This window comes from Pleurodeles waltl, chromosome 8 (assembly GCF_031143425.1).
Source record: "Pleurodeles waltl isolate 20211129_DDA chromosome 8, aPleWal1.hap1.20221129, whole genome shotgun sequence".
NCBI lineage: Eukaryota > Metazoa > Chordata > Amphibia > Caudata > Salamandridae > Pleurodeles > Pleurodeles waltl.
Window position 1 is genome coordinate 118,309,727 of NC_090447.1, and position 22,034 is coordinate 118,331,760.

General features: G+C 46.7%; 1 protein-coding gene across 9 annotated transcripts in view; it reads left to right on the forward strand.

Annotated features, from left to right (window-relative positions):
- Positions 1 to 22,034, forward strand: part of EMSY (EMSY transcriptional repressor, BRCA2 interacting) — a 230,558-nt gene that overhangs the window by 56,806 nt on the left and 151,718 nt on the right. For 6 of the 9 annotated variants that reach the window (XM_069203886.1, XM_069203892.1, XM_069203885.1 and 3 more), the window contains exons 6-7: positions 743 to 907; positions 11,434 to 11,693. In XM_069203886.1, the coding sequence (XP_069059987.1) occupies positions 743 to 907; positions 11,434 to 11,693 (425 nt within the window). The remainder of the gene's footprint in view (positions 1 to 742; positions 908 to 11,433; positions 11,694 to 22,034) is intronic. The other 3 variants (XM_069203887.1, XM_069203890.1, XM_069203894.1) reach the window with 1 other exon arrangement.

Genomic DNA, 22,034 nt, shown 5'->3' on the forward strand with positions numbered 1-22,034 from the left:
GGTAAGCATGCACCCAGATTGTATATTTACAGTCCCTGGCATCATACATACACTCCTTATGACACATTAAGAGTTGCCATATTTTCCTGACTCAATATCAGATTTCAGCCCTTTGTTCTCCCCTCAAACCCACCATCCCTCCACCACCCACTGGCCCAGGTTGATGTCTGCTTTCTAGCAGGAGGATCAAAGGCCTCCCCAAACAAAGCAATTAACAGTGCTTGACCCAGTTCCTGGAAAAGGAAGGGTTGAGGAGCAATCTTCATCTGTTTCTGCACCTAGACTGTGACAGCTCAGGCCCCCAGAAACAAAGGAAGAGGACCAGACCTCTTTTACCAACACAGAAGGGTCTCTCCTTTGAAATTTTGGTGGTGAGGGATGACGCAGCTGTGACTTTATCCTAGGATTGAGAAGGGGTACCTGGCTTCTAGAACTTTCCACCTCTACTTTAAATTCCTCTGCAAGTGGTAGAGACCAATGCGAAGACACCTGACCTGGGTGCAGCAAGGGTAAAAGAATGAACTGGAATGCGAAGCCACCTGAGGCCCGTGCAAGGCTGGACTTAAGGGCTTTAACTCCAGCTGACACCCGGGGCTAGAATGGGTCTTTTGTACTAACATGTAGTTGTGTGCTGTATTGTGCTGAGCCGAAAAGCTGACAGGTAATGCTAACTAGTGTAAAATGAACCCTTTAGTCTCTGTTCTTTTTAACAGGTCCTTTATTTGTCACTTTGTTCCTCTAGTGGTTGTTTCCTACTCCTACACGACTACAACATCAACCCCCACATCCACTCCAATCCCAAGTGGCAGCATGGCTACTGTGAAGTCCCCCAGACCTGCAAGCCCAGCTTCAAATGTTGTTGTTCTGCCAAGTGGAAGTACAGTGTACGTCAAAAGTGAGTTTTCAGGTACCTTCAATGACGTTTTTTTAATTTTATTTTTAAAGACTTTAAGAACAAAACTTGCACGTTTTTTGTTTTTGTTTTTTATGTTGGATATTTGTTGGGTCTGTTGCAATTATGATTAACATGCTGCTCTTGAAATGCAGTGAGAGATGAGACCCTTCCCCCCCCACAATGGGATCTCCGTTATTGATAATTTATAGGATGAAAATGCATAATGTAACACAGCAAATTTGTGAGTACGCCTTGCCCTATTTGAGATTCTGTATTGGGATAAGAACATGGTTGATTGATATGAGAAGATGGACATTGATGTCTAGCTGACACCTTAATGGATAAGTGATTGGAATGTTTCCTAACATAGCCCCAGTTGGTCACTTCCCTCCACTGGTGTTAGCACTGGCCTTTGCCAGAAGGAATGGTCCATATTTTGTGCAACTGATTACCAAAAGTCAGTTTAGACACAAGCAGCACCTGGATTTGTATTCTTTTTGTTTGTCTCAAATATTTAGTTTTGTGTATCGTCCCTTAGAATTACTCCACGTCAAGTGCATGTGATAATTATCCCTTCTAGAGTTGTTGGATTAGCACATAATTCACGGAGATTCTCTGTCTTTAAATGGAATCTAGAAGGTGCTATATGACAAACTTGCCTGCAAAAAATAAAACTTATTGCAGTTGTCTAAAAAGCTAATTTCCTTGACTTAGGCAAGGTCTTATTTATGCACAAAGTTTTAGTAGGAGCTACATGTACTTAATATCTTAACCATTGGTAATCAAAATAGTCAGTGAACGATATCAGCATGTATAAACTGGTGGTGACCGAAAAATATACAGCCTGTCTCCCTAAACAGTGGGGCAACCTGGATTTGCCCCACTAGGAAATGTTTTTTTCCTAGTGTGACACAACTGCCCTTCAAAGGCAGTTTCTCCTTTGAAGCCTCCTTTCAGGGCTAAAAGCCAAGTGGCTTCCTGCAGAAGGAAGGTTACACCTCCCTGGCCTGCAATCCCCCATTGTTCTTCCTGTCCAGAAGGACAGAAAGCTGTCTAGTTGCACAGGCTCCATGTATGCTTGGGAAGTCATCTGAGTTTTAAAGGCAACACGATGGCAGCTTTGTAAAAGCTGCATACTGAACAAGTTAAATTATGCCAACTTGAGATAAGACTGGCTTAATATAATGAGTTGTTTGATATCTTGGAGACCCCACTTCCACACCATTCAGGAGTTGGCACAGCAGAGGGGTCTGCGTATAATCCTGTATTCGCCCATTGGGTGAACAAGTCTGCATGTCCTGCCTGTGTCATGTTGCACCCTGCCTTAGGACTCGGTAGGCCTGCCAGAGAGTGGTGACTTACACAGATGTAGAGGGGAAGTAGTGGTTTAGCAGTGCTGCTCTACCAGTCTGTAGTGGCAGATGATGGAGTCTCATTTCACTTGGGGGATCTCCATGATGCCACAACCAGTGCTGCAAGCCCTGGGGTATCCCTCTAACTTACATGCCCTGGGTACCAGGGTACCGTATACTAGGGACGTATAAGTAAGTTAGCCATTTCCAATCAGGGACAGCCAACACGACATGCAATTAAAGGTCAGGGCACAGAGGTCTGATTAGCAGGCCTCAGTGTACTCTGAGTCGAAATACAAAGGGCATCAGTTGAAAAACTAGAGGGTAGCCATACAAAAAGAGGCATTTCCTCAAACAGACTCTGTAGCGTAGGAGAGAGCATTACATAAATGTCATAAAGTAGATGTTAAAGAAGCTGCTCGTACTATGAAGAAGTCGGAGTCACAAGACCTGTTGTGACTCCACCCTTGTCGGCAATGTACCAGCACACTGGCTCCATCACCAGATTTGTTTTCTTCTTCAGTTGAGCTTGGATGTCCAGAGTCTTCTTTCTTGGTTTTCTGTGAATCCTGCAATGAAAACGGCACCACTGCACCAACTAATGCCCTCGCTCACGACACTGGGTCTTCAAAGCAGGCATTCAATGGTTGGGGCACTTCTACGCTTTATGGTCTCAAGCTGCCATATTCTTGAGCCCTCAAAGGTCCTTCAGATATGCTCTTATGGCATTGTTCTTGAACATACTCCCTTTCACTTCTGCCCCAGGTGTAACGCAAAAGTACCACTGGTGCAGCCATCATGAGGTCTGCTATCTCTGCCTCTGCTCAGAACATGTGGAAACATCTTGCGAAGCCAGTCTTACCTCCACTGCAAAAAAGGGCTAAGATACAAGAGGGAAAAGAAAGGGGCCTGTGACCAAATGCATAGGCAAGCTTCAACGGGGGCACCCTACATCTCTGATGGATACAACTACCTGTGGATTCCTCACCTTATGAATTCGTCCTTGTGCCAGCATCCGACGGAAAGTCTTCTTCCTAGCTGTCCACGTCGACGAGGACGTCATAATAGCACAGCTGCACGTGACTCCATCTGACGTCACCGTGCCAATAAGAGGTCCTTGTCAGCGTGCTGACATCAATTTCCTTTTTTCCGTGCCTTCAACGCTAACGTTTTTTTTTCCTGGCTCGTTGATTACTGTTGTGTTTTGGTGATTACAATGTCTCCCCCAAAGAAATCGGGTTTTAAGCCCTGTAAAGAATGTGGAGGTCGGATGTCGGTAACCGATCCACATTTGGATTGTATCTGGTGTCTTAGCTCTGAGCACGACGTCAAGGGGTGTAGGTCGTGCCAGAGCATGAACCCTAAAGCTCTAAAAGAACTAGAGGCTAAGCTTTTCATGGCGAAAGCCAAGAAGAAGGGCCATAAAAGGGTTTCGTCTCATGCTTCACCAAAAAAGCATAAGAAGCGGCGTCACTATGATTCACGACGCCGTCATGACACTCTGCACCGGTCTGAGTGGAGCCGATCGAGGTCGAGGTCTCCTTCTACTCGACGCCAAAGTACATGGGAGGTGAGCCCTACTGTGACGCCTCAGCCCAGGAGTCCGGAGATATCTCCGGCGCTGTCGGTCTATGAGGTGACTCCTCATAGCCCTCAGTTTTCACCGGTGCCGCAGGAGCCTGATGTGCAGCAGGCTCAAGAACAGCAATATCCTGCTTTCCTGGCTCCAGGAGCGGATCCGGCAGCATTTTTAAATGTAGTGTATGCCGTTTTCCAGTCCATGGTCCCTGCTGGTGCACCAGCGGGTCCCACGGGGCCATTGGCGTTTGACTTGGGCTCCCCGGCGCCGTTTAAGGCGGCTCAGTTTATGCCGTTTTGCTCTGCTGGAGGTGTCGGATCGGCGCCGAGGATGTCTCCTCGTGGAAGATCTTCACCAGCTGGGTCTATGGCTCCATCATCGCGTCAGCCAACGCCATCGCCACGTCATTCGACGTCTATGTTGTCTCCTTCCCGGCCGGCCCCATCGCCTTCATGCCAGCCGACTCCGAAGAAGACGTCATTGGAGTCCGTGTCGACGCCGGCGCTGAGTGATGCTAGGAGTCATCCATCTCTTCCTGTGCCCTACCGGGATTTGAAGTCTTCGGCGTCGGTAAATTCATTATCGACGCTGACTTTGGAAACACGCCTTAGGTCCCGGAGAAAGGCATTACGACTCCTGGAGGAGGAAGAGTACAGGCAGTTAGAAGAGGGTGAGATTGGGCCTTTGGATGAGTACCAAGGCTTGGGGTCTGCAAGCGGCCTGGATACTTCACCGGAATGGGACATTGCATCTCCGGGGGAGTTTACAGAGGAGGCAGCATCTTTTCATACAGTGATCAGAAAAGCAGCAGAGTATTTAGACTTGCCTTTGTCTGCGACGGAGGTGAAAACCTACCTGCTGACTGAGGTGTTGCATCCCTCTACGTCCACTGCCGATCCTTTACTGCCCTTCAACGAGGCGTTGACGGAGCCCATTCTGGACCTGTGGAGGAAGCCGGTTACGACTCCAGTGGTGAACAGGGCAATAGCGAGGAGACATAGGGGCGCAACCTGGGATCTGGGTTTCCTGTCACGCCATCCAACTCCTGAAAGCTTGGTAGTCCAGGCGTCTTGCTCCGCGAAGTCTGCTCCTGGAACATTCCCTGTGGTCCCAACTGATAGGTAGTCCAAAAGGATGGTGCAGTCTTCAAAGAAGATCTTTTCATCGTGCAGCATGGCGCTCAAGACTGCAAATGCTACCTGTGTGCTGGGCAGGTATGTCCACGCCCTTATGGACTCTGCTAAGGAGATGGTCAGAGATCTACTGCAGGATGTACAGAGGCCCTTTGGATCTTTTTTTTCGATTGCGCAGGCTGCTGCGCAGCAGATTATACAGTCTGGCCTGGACACAACGGATTCGGTAGCCAGGGCCATGGGGACATCTGTGGCTACTAGGAGGCACGCCTGGTTGAGGTCCTCCGGGTTTTCCTCTGACGTTCAAACCACCTTGTTTGATCAACCATTCGATGGTGAGAAGTTGTTTGGAGGAAAGGCGGATTCTGCCCTTGAGAGATTTAAAGACCGTCAGGCAACAGCTAAGTCTTTAGGCTTACAGACTACCACTGCTACTCCTTATAGACCTTTTCGCTGGTTCAGGGAGTTTGCACGTGGTTCTGCCTTTCGGAGGCCCCAGTACTCGGCCCAACAACCTGCCAATCCACCCTATCGTTCCTTTAGAGGGAGGGGTAGGGGTAGAGCTAGAGGGGCAGTCCAGAAACCTTCATCTTCATCCTCTTCCTCTGGTGGACAATAGCAGAAGCAGCCCTAGTTTTCCCCACTTTATCGTTCATACCTCTCGTGTAGGGGGAAGGCTGAGTCTTTTTCTCCGCAAGTGGGAGTCGATAACAACGGACTCCTGGGTGTTAAAGATTGTGGGAAAAGGATATGCTCTCCCCTTTCAGGAGTCCCCTCCTCCCTTTCCCCCCTGTCCCTCATTTTGTTCAGAAGACCATCTTCTGTTGCTACAACAGGAAGTTCTGGCCATGTTATCAAAGGGCGCAATAGAGTTGGTGCTGGTGCAGGAAAGGGGTCAGGGTTGTTATTCAAGATATTTCCTGATCCCCAAAAAGGACGGTCGTCTAAGACCGATCCTGGACTTGAGGATTTTGAATTTGTTCCTCAAACAGGAGAAATTCAAAATGCTGACCCTAGAGCAGGTGCTATTGGCGTTGAACGAAGGAGACTGGATGGTGTCTGTCGACTTGCAGGATGCGTACTTTGATATTCCGATACTCAAGTCGCACAGGAAGTATCCGGTCTGTGGTGGGGTCGCAACACTACCAGTTTGCGGTCCTTCCGTTTGGGCTTACTTCAGCACCTCAAGTTTTTACGAAGGTGATGGCAGTGGTTGCAGCACATCTCAGAAGGAAGGGAATTGCGGTATTCCCTTACCTGGACGATTGGTTAATCAAAGCCAAGTCTCCAGAGCTTGAGCTGTCTCATCTGCGGATGACAACCCAGCTGTCTCATCTGCCCTCTCAACGCCTCCTGTTCATAGGGGCAGTACTGGACACAACATTGTTTCGGGCCTACCCCCCGCCTCAGCGGATTCGGGACATTCAAGCGCTGATTCCAATGTTTCAGAATGGAGCGGCTGTTCCAGTCCTCAAAGTCTTACGCCTGCTCGGTCTGTTTGCTTCTTGCATTCTGTTGGTCACTCACGCACGCTGGCATATGAGGGCTCTTCAGTGGTGCCTCCGCAGGCAGTGGTTCCAGCACAAAGGAGATCTCGGGGATTCAATAAGGATCTCCAGGGACACTGCAGCGGATCTCCATTGGTGGACGGCAACCTTTCCCAAGGAAAACCGTTTTCGTTACCACCGCCAGTGGGCACAGTGGTATCGGAAGCTCCCACTCTAGGGTGGGGAGCTAATCTGGGGGACCTGGAGATCAAAGGTCATTGGTCTCCAGCGGAACAGATGTTTCACATCAATCTGTTGGAATTGCGGGCAATACGTTTGGCACTCAAGGCCTTCCTCCCTTCCCTTCGCGGTCAGTCAGTTCAGGTCCTGACGGACAACACCACCGCGATGTGGTACATAAACAAGCAGGGAGGGGTAGGGTCGTACCTTCTCTGTAGAGAGGCTCTACTATTCTGGTACTATGCTCAGGACCATCAGATTTGCTTAATAGTAAATAATTTGGCCGGAGTTCTGAAAGTACGTGCGGACGGTCTCAGTCGTCACTACTCAGTAGATCACGAGTGGCGTCTCCATCCGGACCTGGTCCTCTACATCTTCAGGATGTGGGGTTCGCCTCAGGTGAATCTATTCGCCATTCGGGAGAACATGCACTGTCCGTTGTTCTGCAGCCTCCAGTATCCGATGCAAGGAGCGTTGGGGGACGCGCTTCAGACGTCCTGGAGCGGTCAGTTGCTTTACACATTTCCCCCATACCCTTGATTCCTCGGGTTCTGAGGAAGGTTCGCCAAGACCAGGCCCAAGTCATCTTGGTGGCACCGGACTGGCCTAGAAGGGTGTGGTACACAGACCTTCTTCAACTCTCTCAGTGCCCTCCGCTCCGTCTCCCACTCAGGGCAGACCTCCTCTCACAGTCGTAGGGGCAGGTTCTACATCCCCACCTCCAGAGCCTGCACCTTCATGCCTGGAGATTGAACGGGGCAACCTGAGTTCCTTTTCTCTCCCACCGGATGTAGTGGATGTTATTCTATCGTCCAGGCGACACTCCACTAAATCCATTTATGCCGGTAGGTGGGCAAAATTTGTGGTTTGGTGCGGAGAGAATCAAAAAGATCCCTTAAAGGCCCACCGTTCAGATGTTCTTTTGTTTGCTCTTGATTTAGCAAAGAAAGGCTGTACAATCTCCGATTGTAAATAGGTTCATTAAGGGCTTAGTTAATAAGTTTCCTCCCACGCCCTTTCACATGCCTCAGTGGGATTTAAATCTGGTTTTGACATTTCTGATGGGTTCGCCTTTCGAGCCCATGCATTCATGCCCGTTAAGATATTTAGTCCTTAAGACTGTTTTCTTGATTGCAATTACCTCTGCTAGAAGGGTTGGGGAGCTTCAAGCCCTTTCCATTAAACCCCCCTTTACCATGTTTTTCCCTGATAAAGTGGTGCTGAAAACCAGGGCAGCTTTCCTGCCAAAGGTTGTCACTCCTTTTCATATGGGACAGACTATTACCCTTCCCTCTTTCTACCCTCCTCCACACCCCTCTAAAGATGAAGAGAGACTCCATCGGTTGGACCCTAAAAGGGCTCTTAGTTTCTACTTGGAGAGAACAAAAGACTTTCGTCTGGAGGATCAGCTGTTCGTGGGGTATGTTGGACAGCGGAAGGGCAGAGCGGTCCAGAAGCGAACTATCTCCAGGTGGGTCATCCTACGTATAAATGTTTGCTACTCACTGGCGAAGAAAGTTCCCCCTGAGGGTATCAGGGCCCATTCCACCAGAGCTAAGTCGGCCACTTCGGCCCTGGCAAGAGGGGTTCCAATAGTGGACATTTGTAAGGCGGCAACTTGGGCGTCCCTCCATACCTTCGCAAAACATCACTGTTTGGACTCTGAGGTGAGGAGGGACGGCCATTTTGCACGCTCAGTATGGCAGGATTTCTTGGTGTAATCAGGCGGGCACCCACCACCGAGTGCAGTACTGCTTTGGGACTCTTTTCATAAGGTGATGAATCCACAGGTAGTTGTATCCATCAGAGGAACAAGTTACTAGCTTCGGGAACGCTTTTTCTAGTGGATACACTAGCTACCTGTGGATTCCTCACAGTCCCTCCCACCTCCCCGTTGCCTGCCTGATTGCACAGATATAGTTGCAAAGGTTTATATATATATATATGTGTCTAATTTGATATTTATATTTCATGTGAATATATGCAATTATGGGAAGTGTTCTTGTGTATATGTATTTTTAAAGTTTTTTATGGGTCGGTTCTCACCTGTTCGCCTCAAAGGCACGTGAAAAAATGGGGTGAAACTGCCGTCAGCAAGGCGACGAGGACCTCTTATTGGCACGGTGACGTCAGATGGAGTCACGTGGAGCCGTGCTATTATGACGTCCTCGTCGACGTGGACAGCTATGAAGAAGACTTTCCATCGGATGATGGCGCAAGGACGAATTCATAAGGTGATGAATCCACAGCTAATGTATCCACCAGAAAAAGCGTTACCGAAGGTAAGTAACTTGTTCTTTTGCACCTGAAGTCATACCCGGCATTAAGGAAGAAGTTGGACCCTCCAGCATTCAGGTTGTTCAAGGAGAAGGAAGTCTGGAGGCCATCTTTTCAAAGGGCTCTGACATTGAGAAGGTAGAGTTCCTTGAGCGAGAGGTACATCACATGGTAGCATAAGGAATAAAAATCAAGTTGATGCCTCTCACCTTATTGGTCCCCCAAGGTCCTTCTCGAGTTTCAAAATGTCTTTTGATGGAGGCGCAACACTACTCCTGCAGGAGACAGACAAGGAGCCCGGAGTTGAGCAGGAAATGGCACAAACCTTTGAAATCCAATTCTCCAGCCGGGACACTAGGCACTGTGCAATTTGCATACCATTTATGGCACCTTTCAATGGATTTACACATTTGCGCCAGAACCATAAATCATGGATTACCATTATTACACTGGATTCACAAGAATTCTAGTAGCTGTTACAAATCATGATCATATGATGGGAACTCTAGTCAGTTAACATACCTGCACAGGAGAATTGAATGTTTAACATTTTTCTTTTATTTTTATATCTCACTTTAGCTTTGACACTGTAACAGGTGAAAGGTATATTGAGAGCATTAAATAGTAGCATGGACTTGAACCAGATAATATTAAGGCTAATAGAAACAAGCATTAGCAATGCAGTGGGCCCTGCATTTGCTTGAGTTAGAGCTATTGGCTTTGTAAATTCATAACTGGAGTTTTCTTGTCACATAAATTGGTCAAACATATCAAAAGGTTTCAAACAGTTATAGTGTAATAAGGAATGCTCAGAACAGCCCCTAGAGGACACCACGATTAAAATAGCATTTATAAGAAACATGGTCATGTAACCACATAATTAGCCCATAGAGGGCATAACCGCATGAAAAGAAAATGACCGAAAGTAATGCATAGTGCCTTACACATTTTCACATTTCCAGGGCTCACAGGTCTACTGCAATGATATTATAAACAAGACTCTTAAACACAAACTACTCTCAGCTGTAAAACAAAAGTTCCAGCCATGAGAGAGGTTAAAAAGACACTGAATGATGGGAGGGGTTATTATTTTGCGGTCCTCACTAACCTAGGGTGGGGACTCAGAGACATTCTAGACAGAAAGAGCAGGTTGTGGTGAATGTTTTGAAGATGGTCCCACTGTTCTAGGACCACCACAGACTGAGTTATGAGAAAACATGTTTTTTTAAAGAATGCCCTGCAAAGCATTATGGGATGACCGAGTGCAGCAAATATTGTAGTATGTTGACTGTAATGCTCAGAACAGCCCCCAGAGGACATCTCAGTAAAAATAGCACTTGTAAGAAATATGTTTATGTAACCATATAGTAATCCCCTAGAGAGCATAACCACATGAAAAATAAATAGTAGAAAGTAATGCAGTTCAACTATATATGTAGCCCCTAGAGGGTGTAGTGCCTTACACATTTCTAGGCCGGCTTCAATACTAAGGTCCTTAGAACACACACTGCTCCCAGCTATAGAACAAAAGTTCTAATTATAATAGAGCTTTAAAAAGCATTGAATGATAGCAGGGGTTATTATGTTGGGGTCCCCACTAACCTAATGACCTGAACAGAAAGAGAGTGTCATGCTGAACGTTTGGGTGGTGGTCCCATTGTCCTAGGACCACCACAGGCTGAGTTATGGGCAACATGTTTTGAAAAGGAATGCTTGCAAAGCATTATGGGGCAAGTTATTGTAGTATTGGCTCTGTGTTGCATATTTCTGTGTTTTGTTTTTTTTAATGTTTTTTTTAATAAAGCATTTATTAATTACATACGTTTTTGGGAAAGCTATGGAGCGCTAAGGGGAGAGCTAAAAGAAATGACTGATTAGGTAACAGTGTGAAGAATGTTACCAGCGCTCCAATACCACCGAAGGAGTTAGTGCTGTTGGCACTGTGAGCGCCATGGCCGCCATGAAGCCCGAATGGGAGAGACAAAAGAAAAAAGTAGTTTGCCCACGCTGAAGTATATCTGCAATCGTGCAATAATCCATGTAACAGGGTCAGTCTGAAAGGTGGTAACAAAACCTCCCCAAGGCGGGACAAACAAAGCACTTACCAATGACATCAAGGGATTTTTTAAAGGCAAGCCTGCGAATGAGTGTAAGCGATGGGTGTAAGATGGGCATGGCTAAAAGCCCACATGTAGACAAACAACAGGTCGTAAAGCACTTGACCTGAAAACAATCAAAGCCTAGTACAAAAGTAGGTGACAAACAGTTGGGATAAGCACATAGTATTTTTTATATAAATAACTACATAGAATTACTAAATCATATTTATGAGGTTTAGTTTTTAAAATAGGAAAATGTGACTTAAGTGAGTGTCACAGCTATTTGGAAATGTTTTTTATATTGACACATAATAGAATTGTGCAATACTTGTAATTTTCCTTTAAGATCCACCAAAGTGCTTGTTCTTTAGGTGTCAGCTGTTCAGATGAGGATGAAAAACCTCGTAAACGGCGACGGACCAACTCAAATGATTCCTCACCAGTTGTCCTCAAGGAAGTTCCAAAAGTAGTCACACCTGTCTCGAAGACTATCGCTGTGCCAGTAACTGGCAGCCCCAAAATGAGTAACATCATGCAGAGCATCGCCAACTCTCTACCACCACACATGTCTCCAGTGAAGATCACATTCACCAAACCCTCCACCCAAACTACCAACACAAGTACTCAGAAGGTAAGGATGACCATTGCGTTTTAGAGAGTGCTAACGCTATGCGCTGCTTACTGCTTTTTCTACCTTTTTTATATAAACACCTATTAAGGAGTTGGGTTCAGATCAGAGCATTGTCTCTAAAAATCTGATGCCATCTTGTTAGGGTGAGACGCTGTTGCAGTTAGAAAAGGGCTTGGGGCCCGGTCATGGCTTAACTTTTGTTGGCTGCAGCGTCCCTCTTCACTGCAGCCTTCCTTATTGGCCACTGCTGGGCAGACGTCACTTCTGGTTCTCTCAGGGGAGCAGGGACCAAGCAGAGATTAATTAAAATTAATTTGTGGTTGCGGTACTATTTCTTCTCTGGCAAGCTCTCTTCATGAAATCGAGCATCTTTTTATCATTTTTTCTGTATTTGAGGTTGCACTGCAGCCTTCACCGATGACTAGCTGCTTTTGTGAAATCCACAAATCAATAGCACTGACTAGCTTCCTGTCGTTGTTTTATGCTTTTTTAAAATTATTAACAAGCACTTCCCACTCGGTGTGGCACCTGCCTCACGCCCGCTACGCTGCCTTTAAAACTACAATCTTTTTGGTAGCTATTCTCAACAAGCACTTCCCACTCAGCGTGGTGCCCGCTCCATTTTAAGCAAGCACTTCCCTCAAGTGAATTATATTTTAACCACGGACTACCGTATTTACTTTTGGGATATGACCTATTCCAATATGGCTGCCTCATCGTCGGCTCAATTAGACCACGCCCAAGACATACTGCAGCAACAGCTTACGATGTCGCACATCCCAGTCTTGTCTGGAGTGCCCTGGCCTGCATTGAGCAGTGCTCGAAGGTTGGAAGCCCTAGTTTCTTCTTGTGGCGGTTCAGAGCACCAGAGAGGTAAGGCAGCAGGAGTTCACCGGTTGGGTCCCAGGCTTTGTGCTCAGCTGTGCTCCTACTCTGCTCCTAGGTTCCATTTCAGCTGTCTCTCAGCCTATTCTTTCTCACCAGCTCTACTGTCTTCCTCCACTCATTCTACACTCCTTTACTGTAATTTTCTGGTCCATCGCTCCCATAGCCCTCTGTGGCTATTTCCATCCCTTCCAGTCCCACTGCATGCCTCATCCTAAGCCCTACTGCATTACTCTTCTCCAACCCCCTGTTGCGTTCTTCTGCTGATACAGCTTCACCCTGTAGCTCTCGACCCAGCCCTGCTACCTACAGCGCTGCAGCCTTACTTCTCCTCCCCATAGTCCCAGCTGTCTTCCAGCTACCTTTCCCTTTTAAAAGCCCTGCCGCCTCCTACTGCAGCCTCTGCTGCAAGTACATTCACCCTTTCAAACTTAGTAGCACTCGTCTTCGCCATTCCCCTCAGCTCCTGCAGCTCCCTTCTCTATCTCTGAACACAGAGCAAATGTGAGAAGAAGATTTAAAGGTTTCTTTATTGCTCCTCCAATTTCCGAGTGAACAGAACACTTGTTCCTTGTCAACTTTCCAGATGGGGCGAGTAGGTCCTAAAAATAGCTCCACTCAATAAATTATGACTCTCCATAGCGAGTGGTTGAGTAGATTGTTCGAGGCCTGGGAGTGTACCTGCCGGATTGATCCAGGGAGCCTTTGGGTCATTGTACCCTTTTTGTTTACATCTATGAAACCAGACCTAATGAAAGTGTAATGTCAGACAAAGAATGTTGACTTTGACATGTGGGACCTGAGAGCCAGACCAGTTTGTTAGCTCTCCTTAAAACTCTGCTTTTAGCTATCTTTTGTCAAAAGTCTGTTATTGACTATACCAATACTTGCAGTAGACTTTGGATCAGGCCATTGCTTACCATTGGTTGGCTTGCTTGTCATTCTCACTTGCTTGCATCTTATTCATCAGCTTTCTGTCCACTTGTTTGTCTCTAACTTGGAGCATAGCTTGTGTACCATCCTTTTGAGTGGGTGACTTGTATAGTTACATCCTTCAAGGCTTTGTATCAATTAACTACTTTTTAGGTCTTACCTATCAGATAACACAAGACCTTTTGTGGGCTCAAGGAAAACATACCCTGGGCTTCCAGCTCATCACACCCACCCATTGCCTACCATTAGTTGAATTTAATGTCAATCTTATTTACTTCTTATTCAAGTGCTTTCCTTATTCCATGTTACGTTTGTCCCTCTCCTGGACCATAGCCTTTTTGTCATCCTGGTCAATGGCTGACTTGTATTCTTCCACTGCTCACTTTTAGTGATTTTGGTTAAATACTCCATGAGAATGCATGTGTTTTTCAGCTCTCTCCCACCTGTGCTTCTCTCTCCTCTCAAATACCCATCCCGGAGCACCATACTGCTCTCTCAAATATGTGCTGCTCTGCCTCTCTTGTGGAATTCCCCTCGAACTGTATTGCTCTCTCCCTCGTGTACTAATGTTTCTCTTCTCCCACAGCTTTTCTATTTTCTTTTTTTATTTGCCCACCCCCAAGCTCCCTATTGTTTCCCCTCACAACCTGCACTTTTGCACCCATGCTGTTATTTGTACTTTTTTCCCCCCTCATTGGGAGGATGCGGCAGGAAATGTTGCAAGCTCTTCCATCTTCCATTAAAAACTGTTTCGTTCTACTCCATTTAATTGTCTATGTCCCTTTGCATGGTACATAAAGGCAAGTGGTTCTGCCAAGTAAGACATTGTTTGTTGTGCTGCTAGTTCCTCTGATTCTGCATACAGAAGACGCAACAAAGAATACGGACATAAAGGTCTGAAATGCATGATGGATCACAGATATATTATAAATTACAACCAGTGATACGTTTCTACAAACAAAGTCCTCCATATGTACAAAGTACAAAAAGTGCTTGTGAAATGCATCCATTGACATAAACTGTACATATAAACCGATAAGAACATTTAAATAATTTCATGAAAAGCTTGGTCAGTCCATGCAAATATTTGACGTATCTTTAGTGGGCCAAATTCACCTGTTCATAGATGCCTGCCCACAAACATGAAATTTGGTATTGATGGAATGTAGTATTGTTGATGTTTCATCCCTCTAATGTACTATGTAGTTCCTGTACATCTTAAAGGGCCTCCTCTGGACTGGTATAGAGCAACTCGGGGTAGAAGAAAAACTATGCAAGAAACCTCTTTTACCCTATTCCAGGGGGTGCTAATCAAACTTTCTTGTTGATACAAGGGGGTACCCTGTACGAGGGACCCCTTTAAATCCAATTAATCGGGAAGGCTTTCATGGGATATAGAACATCATCTCTTACCGATCATTATTACGTCTTTTAATTTGTCGTACTCTACTCCTACTGAGTAAGATACTGCTTATCCAGGACTCACTGCTTGCGTTCAGTGCTGCTCTCTCCAGTATGTGTTGCTCTGCCTCTCTTGTGCACTCTCCACTGTTTTCCCTCATGACCCTCTCTTTTGTACGCGTGCTGGTCCTTGTGCTCAACCACCCCTCTCCCCCACACTTTACTTTTGGAGGGTGCAGCAGGAAATTGTTGCCAGCTTTTCCACCTTCCATATAAACATTTGTTCTACTCTGGTTGTCTGTCGTTTTGTAGGCATGCTTGAGTGATCACTCAGGCATGTGCATTCATCATCATATATGCATCGCCTATGAAATGATGCAGTTGCATACTTGTGCCTTTTTTTCTTTTTTCTTTTGACTAAAGCTATAGAGCATCAACAAAAATGTTTTTCTCCCAAATGGTGTAGAACATAATCCATAATGTCACAACTCTCTCAGGCAATATGGGAATGGGCTCTCCACCACCACATCCACCTTGTGGCGAAGTGTCTCTTTGGGACGGACAACGACTTTGCAGACCTGCTCAACAGGAAGCAACAACAAGTCCACAAATGGGAACTCCACCCACAAGTACTTCCACATACTTTGCAAAGTGGTACCCAAACCCTCTATCTAAAGGCAACGCTCTGGATGAACTGATGAGAGAGATGCTTACGTTTTTCCACCTCTCCGTCTCATTCAATTTCTGGTTCAGAGGATGAGGCAAATGTCTCTCACCATGATCCTTGTAGCCCCCACTTGGGGCACGTCAGCCGTGGTACACCAGACTTCTAGACCTTTCAGTAGTCCCCCCTCCAGAAGCTTCCCAACAGGCTGGACCTTCTCCCTCAAAATCAAGGACAAATCCGACATCCAGACCTCAAGTCACTTAACCTTGCGGTATGGGTCCTCAGGTCCTAGAGTTTGGTGTCTTAGGTTTGCCTGCGGAATGTATTGATATTCTTGGTGAAGCCTGTAGACCCATAACTAGAGCATGTTATGCTCAAAATGGAAACATTTTGTTTGCTACTGTCAACCCAAGAGTATTGACCCCATGAAAGCTAATGTTCAGGATATCATGTGTTATCTGCTCCACTTACAGAAAGCAAATCTAGCTTACACTTCTATACACCTACATCTCCCAGCCATAGCTGCATTTCTACAGAACAAACAACAGATTTCTTTCTTCAAAATCCCAGTCATTAAAACTTTCATGAAAGGCCTTAAAAGGGTCTTTCCAATCAAGGTACCCCCTGCACCATCCTGGAACCTCAACATTGTGCTCAGCAGGCTCATGGGTCCTCCTTTTAAGCCACTTCATTCATATCCTCTTCAATACCTTTCTGAAAAGGTAGCTTTCTTACTTGGCATCACATCACTCAGGTTGTCAGTGAGCTTTAGACACTAACCTTGTGTAGGAAGTTGTACTATTTCAAAGTAAGAAATGGTGTGCACAGAGTCCAAGGGTTCCCCTTAGAGGTAAGATAGTGGCAAAAAGAGATAATTCTAATGCTCTATTTTGTGGTAGTGTGGTCGAGCAGTAGGCTTATCAGAGGGTAGTGTTAAGCATTTGTTGTACACACACAGGCAATAAATGAGGAACACACACTCAAAGACAATTCCAGGCCAATAGGTTTTTATATAGAAAAATATATTTTCTTAGTTTATTTTAAGAACTACAGGTTCAGGATTTACAAACAATACTTTAAATGAAAGGTATTTCACTCAGGTATTCTAGGAACTTTGGACTATCACAATAGCATGTACAGTTTTGACAAAAATGGCAATAAGCTATTTTAAAAGTGGACACAGTGCAGGCACAGAAAGTACACCCTCAGCGGCACAGGGGCGGTCGGGTGCAGAGTGTAAACAGGAATCGGGTTTTCAATAGGAATCAATGGGGAGACCCAGGGGTCTCTTCAACGATGCAGGCAGGCACGGGGGTGGGCTCCTCGGGGTAGCCACCACCTGGGCTAGGCAGAGGGTCGCCTGGGGGTCGCTCCTGCACTGGAGTTCGGTTCCTTCAGGTCTTGGGGGTGCGGGTGCAGTGTGGTTTCCAGGCGTCTGGTTCCTTGAAGCAGGCAGTCGCGGTCAGGGGGAGCCTCTGGATTTCCTCTGCAGGTGTTGCTGTGGGGGCTCAGGAGGGTCAACTCTGGCTACTCACGGGCTCGCAGTTGCCGCGGAGTCCTCCCTGTAGAGTTAGTTTTCCGCAGGTCGAGCCGGGGGTGTCGGGTGCAGAGTGGAAAGTCTCACGCTTCCGGCGGGAAACGTGCGGTCTTTAAAAGTTGCTTCTTTGTTGCAAAGAGTTGCAGTTTCTTGAACAGGGCCGCTGTTCTCTGGAGCTTCTTGGTCCTTTAGATGCAGGGTAGTCCTCTGAGGCTTCAGAGGTCGCTGGACGCTGTTGGATGCGTCGCTGTTGCAGTTTTCTTCGAAGTAGGGAGACAGGCCGGTGGGGCTGGGGCCAAATCAGTTGTTGTCTCCGTCTTCACTGCAGGGCTTCAGGTCAGCAGTCTTTCTTCTTCTTTAGGCTGCAGGAATCTATCTTCCTCTGTGGTTCTGGGAGCTCCTAAATACTCAGTTTAGGGGTGTGTTTAGGTCTGGGAGGGCAGTAGCCAATGACTACTGGCCCTGAGGGTGGCTACACCCTTTGTGCCTCCTCCCTGTGGGAAGGTGGGGCACATCCCTAATCCTATTGTGGGAATCCTCCATCTGCAAGATGGAGGATTTCTAAAAGTAAGAGTCACCTCAGCTCAGGACACCTTGGGGGCTGTCCTGACTGGGGGGTGACTCCACCTTGTTTTTCTCATTATCTCCTCCAGCCTTGCTACCAAAAGACGGGGCAGTGGCCGGAGGGGCAGGCATCTCCACTAGCTGGGATGCCCTGTGGCGCTGTAACAAAGGGGGTGAACCTTTGAGGCTTACTGCCAGGTGTTACAGTTCCTGCAAGGGGAGGTGAGAAGCACCTCCACCCAGTACAGGCTTTGTTCCTGGCCACAGAGCGACAAAGGCACTCTCCCCATGTGGCCAGCAACTTGTCTGGTGTGTGGCAGGCTGGCAAAAACTAGTCAGCCCACACTGAAGTCTGGTTTGTTTTCAGGAGGCATCTCTAAGATGCCCTCTGGGTGTATTTTTACAACAAAGTGCACACTGGCATCAGTGTGCATTTATTGTGCTGAGAAGTTTGATACCAAACTTCACAGCTTTCAGTGTAGCTATTATGGTGCTGTGGAGTTCGTGTTTGACAGACTCCCAGACCATATACTCTTATGGTTACCCTGCACTTACAATGTCTAAGGTTTTGCATAGACACTGTAGGGGCATAGTGCTCATGCACCTATGCCCTCACCTGTGGTATAGTGCACCCTGCCTTAGGGCTGTAAGGCCTGCTAGAGGGGTGACTTATCTATGCCATAGGCAGTGTGAGGTTGGCATGGCACTTTGAGGGGAGTGCCATGTCGACTTAGTCATTTTCTCCCCACCAGCACACACAAGCTGACAAGCAGTGTGCATGTGCTGAGTGAGGGGTCCCCAGGGTGGCATAAGACATGCTGCCGCCCTTAGAGACCTTCCCTGGCATCAGGGCCCGTGGTACCAGGGGTACCAGTTACAAGGGACTTACCTGGGTGCCAGGGTTGTGCCAATTGTGGAGGCAAAGGTACAGTTTAGGGAAAGAACACTGGTGCTGGGGCCTGGTTAGCAGGGTCCCAGCATACTTTAAAATCATAACTTGGCATCAGCAAAGGCAAAAACTCAGGGGGTAACCATGCCAAGGAGGCATTTCCTTACACCTTGGAAGAACCTTTCTTCCAGATTCATAGAGACAAGGTGGTCCTTCACACAAATCCAAAGTTCCTTCCTAAAGTGGCTTCACAATTCCATATAAACCGATCCATTGAGCTACCAGTATTCTTTCCGCAACCTGACTGTCGCAGAAAGAGATCTCCACACTCTAGATATTAAAAGATAACTCATGTTTTACATTGACAGAACAAAAGGGTTTAGAAAAACTAAACAGCTCTTTGTAGCCTTTTCACTATCTCACAAAGGCAGTCCATTATCCAAAACCGGCAAAGCTAGATGGATAGTTAAATGTATACAGACTTGTTATGCCAAAGCAAAGAGAGAGTTACCTGTTACCTCTAGAGCACATTCTACGAGGAAAAAGGTGCCACTATGGCCTCTCTTGGAAACATTCCTATAGCTGACATTTGTAAGCCAGCTACATAGTCTACACCACACATTTACAAACTGTACTATGTGGATGTGATAGCAGGTCAGCAAGCCAATATAGGTCAAGCTGTGTTACGAACATGTTTTCAGTCACCTGCAACTCCCACAGGCTAGCCACCGCTTTTATTGAGGGACTGCTTTACAGTCTATGCAGAGCATATGTATCTACACACACACACACACACACACACGCCATTGACCGGAATATGTTACTCACCCAGTAAGCATCTGTTCATGGCATGTAGTGGTGTAGATTAACATGCGCCCTGCCTCCTACCCAGATGCCTGTGGCAGTTGCAGCTATATTATATTTGTATATATTTGTACATATTGAATTACATTTGCATGGACATCTTTCTCTATACTTTTCTTACACACCTTTCTCACCCACCTGCGGAAAAACAATCTAACAAAGGAGTTGATGCCCATGCGCACTATCAGATAGAAGAGGAGTCACTCAATCTTGTGACTCAGAACACTTCTTCGGACCCAACACTATATGGCAAGAGTATGCAGGGCATGTGAATCTACATCACCACATGCCACGGACAGATGCTTACTGGGTAAGTAACATTTTCTTTTTTTCTTTGAGTAAGCACTCCAAGAGAGGGCATGTGTTCCAGCTTTCACTCTTTGCTGCTTCTCCCCTTCTCTGCCTAAAACACTATAGGAACACCAAGCACACAGCTTTTGCAGATCGTATTGATGCCGGCAATAACAGAAGCAAAGAAACCTCTGACATCATCAAACCTTTCACTGCTCCTCCTTATGCCTCCAGCTGCATTACCACCTTGCAAGACCTTTGAAACAAGGTCCTGGAATCATTTGGTAACAAAATTGCTTCCATATATATGCCAACGTTGATGTTCAGCTGGACCCCGTCATTGTTGTATCTCAACTTCCCATCATGGCTGAAGAATGAACCCTGACCTTGTGGCCTGCCTTCACCACAATTGAAACCACTGCTACCATGAAGACCATCCACTCACAAGGTGGGGTATATTACCTTTGCCCCCATCACACCTTCTTCATAGGACTCAATTTGATTGGCAAAACACTAACACCCATCCCCAACACCTATATTAACTCCGCCACATTCCCGGGCACCTGGAAACATGCCACAGTCATGCATCCTGCTCAAGAAACCATCCTCTGACCCAGCCACACCACAGACCTGTCTCCCTCATGCCTTAAATGGCAACGGTCTTGGAGAAATTACTCAGGGTTGCCTCGTAGACCCCCACAGCTACCACCAGCTCCTTAACATCGTGCAGTCTGGATTCAGGTCCAACCACAATACGGAAACTGCACTCCTCGCCTCCACAGATTATATCCTCAAGATCCTTGACGGGGGCAACACAGTAGCTGTCACTCTCCTGGACCTCTCTGCAGCATTGACTGTCACACCACATCCTCATCAGGCGTTTGCACGAGATTAGCATCTAAGGACCCTATCTCTGCTGGGTAGAACACAAGCTGTTAGTCTGGCACCTTAGTCCTCTGAAGCCCGCAAACTCCTCCTCAAGGTTCATCGCTCAGCCATGCCCTCTTCATTGCATATCTGATTCCTCTGGCGAAAGTCATCCACGCACAATACATTACCTGTCCTATGCCAGCGACATGCAGCTCATACTCCTCTTGCTGACAAGTCGCCAAACGCAAGAAACAAGTTGATCACCTGCATGTACAAAGTCACCAAATGGATGAAAGCCAGCTGTCTCAAGCTCAACACCGACAAAACAGCAGTAGTGATCTTTGGCAACAACACCTTACTATAGACTTCAAACTGGTTGCAAGCTGAACTCTGATCCGCACCCATGGCAGGAACCTTGGAAAATTCATCAACAGCTGCTACCACACCCTGAAGATGCTGATAACAACCTTCAGATACCTGCCACGCAAGAAGAACAGTCACACTGGCCAGCAAGTTGAATTACAGGAACACCCTCTATGCTGGAATCACCAAGCAACTCACCAGAAGACTACAAACCATCTAGAAGTCTGCAGCCAAACTCATTCTCAAATTCCCACTTAACTTTCATCTCATCACACCACACCCAAGATAACTCTACTGGCTCTTGATACCCATACCTGCTCACTTCAGATTCCTCACTCATACATTCAAGGCACTACACAACTCCCTGAATAGTCACATTTCCTTCCACCAACCACTCAGACACCGCCGCTTTGCAGGTCTCCTCAAATCCCACACATACACAGAACCAGGTCAGGACGACGGGCGTAAACTTGCATCATTCCTAAAGTGTTAACCAACTTCCCACACAACATTAGAGCCTCCTGCTATCTCCTTGAATTCCGTAAGAAGCAGAAGACCTGGCCTTTCAAGTAACACCTACCAAAGACAGGCCTACACACGCCTGTTCAGCACCAAGATATCCTTCCGGGTACGCTTTACAAATACGCATAACATAACATGGGGCTATTTACTGCTCTCTTACTTATCTGCTTCAGTCCCCCCGTGCTCGAGGTTGCTCTCTCTCTCTCTTTTGCTTCTAATTCACTCCCTCTGTGTTGCGCTCTCTGCTTTATTCTAGTTTATTACCACTCCTCTCTGGCCAGCCCTCTCCCCCCCCCCCCCCTTACCCACCCAAAACCCAAATCTCGTATTGTGGTTCACAATCTTTTTCAGTTTTTTATTTTTTTCCCAGGCAGGCCTGGGAGCAGATTGTTTTTTTTTACATAACTGCGATATATCATAGAAATGGGCAATGAGTGAACACTTTTCTTACTTGATCATTGGAGTATGACCTAGAGCCACTCACCACTGTTACTTAATTCAGATGAGGAAAAGATTTTATTTAACAGAAGAAGTCTTTCACCTGAAGCAACCAAG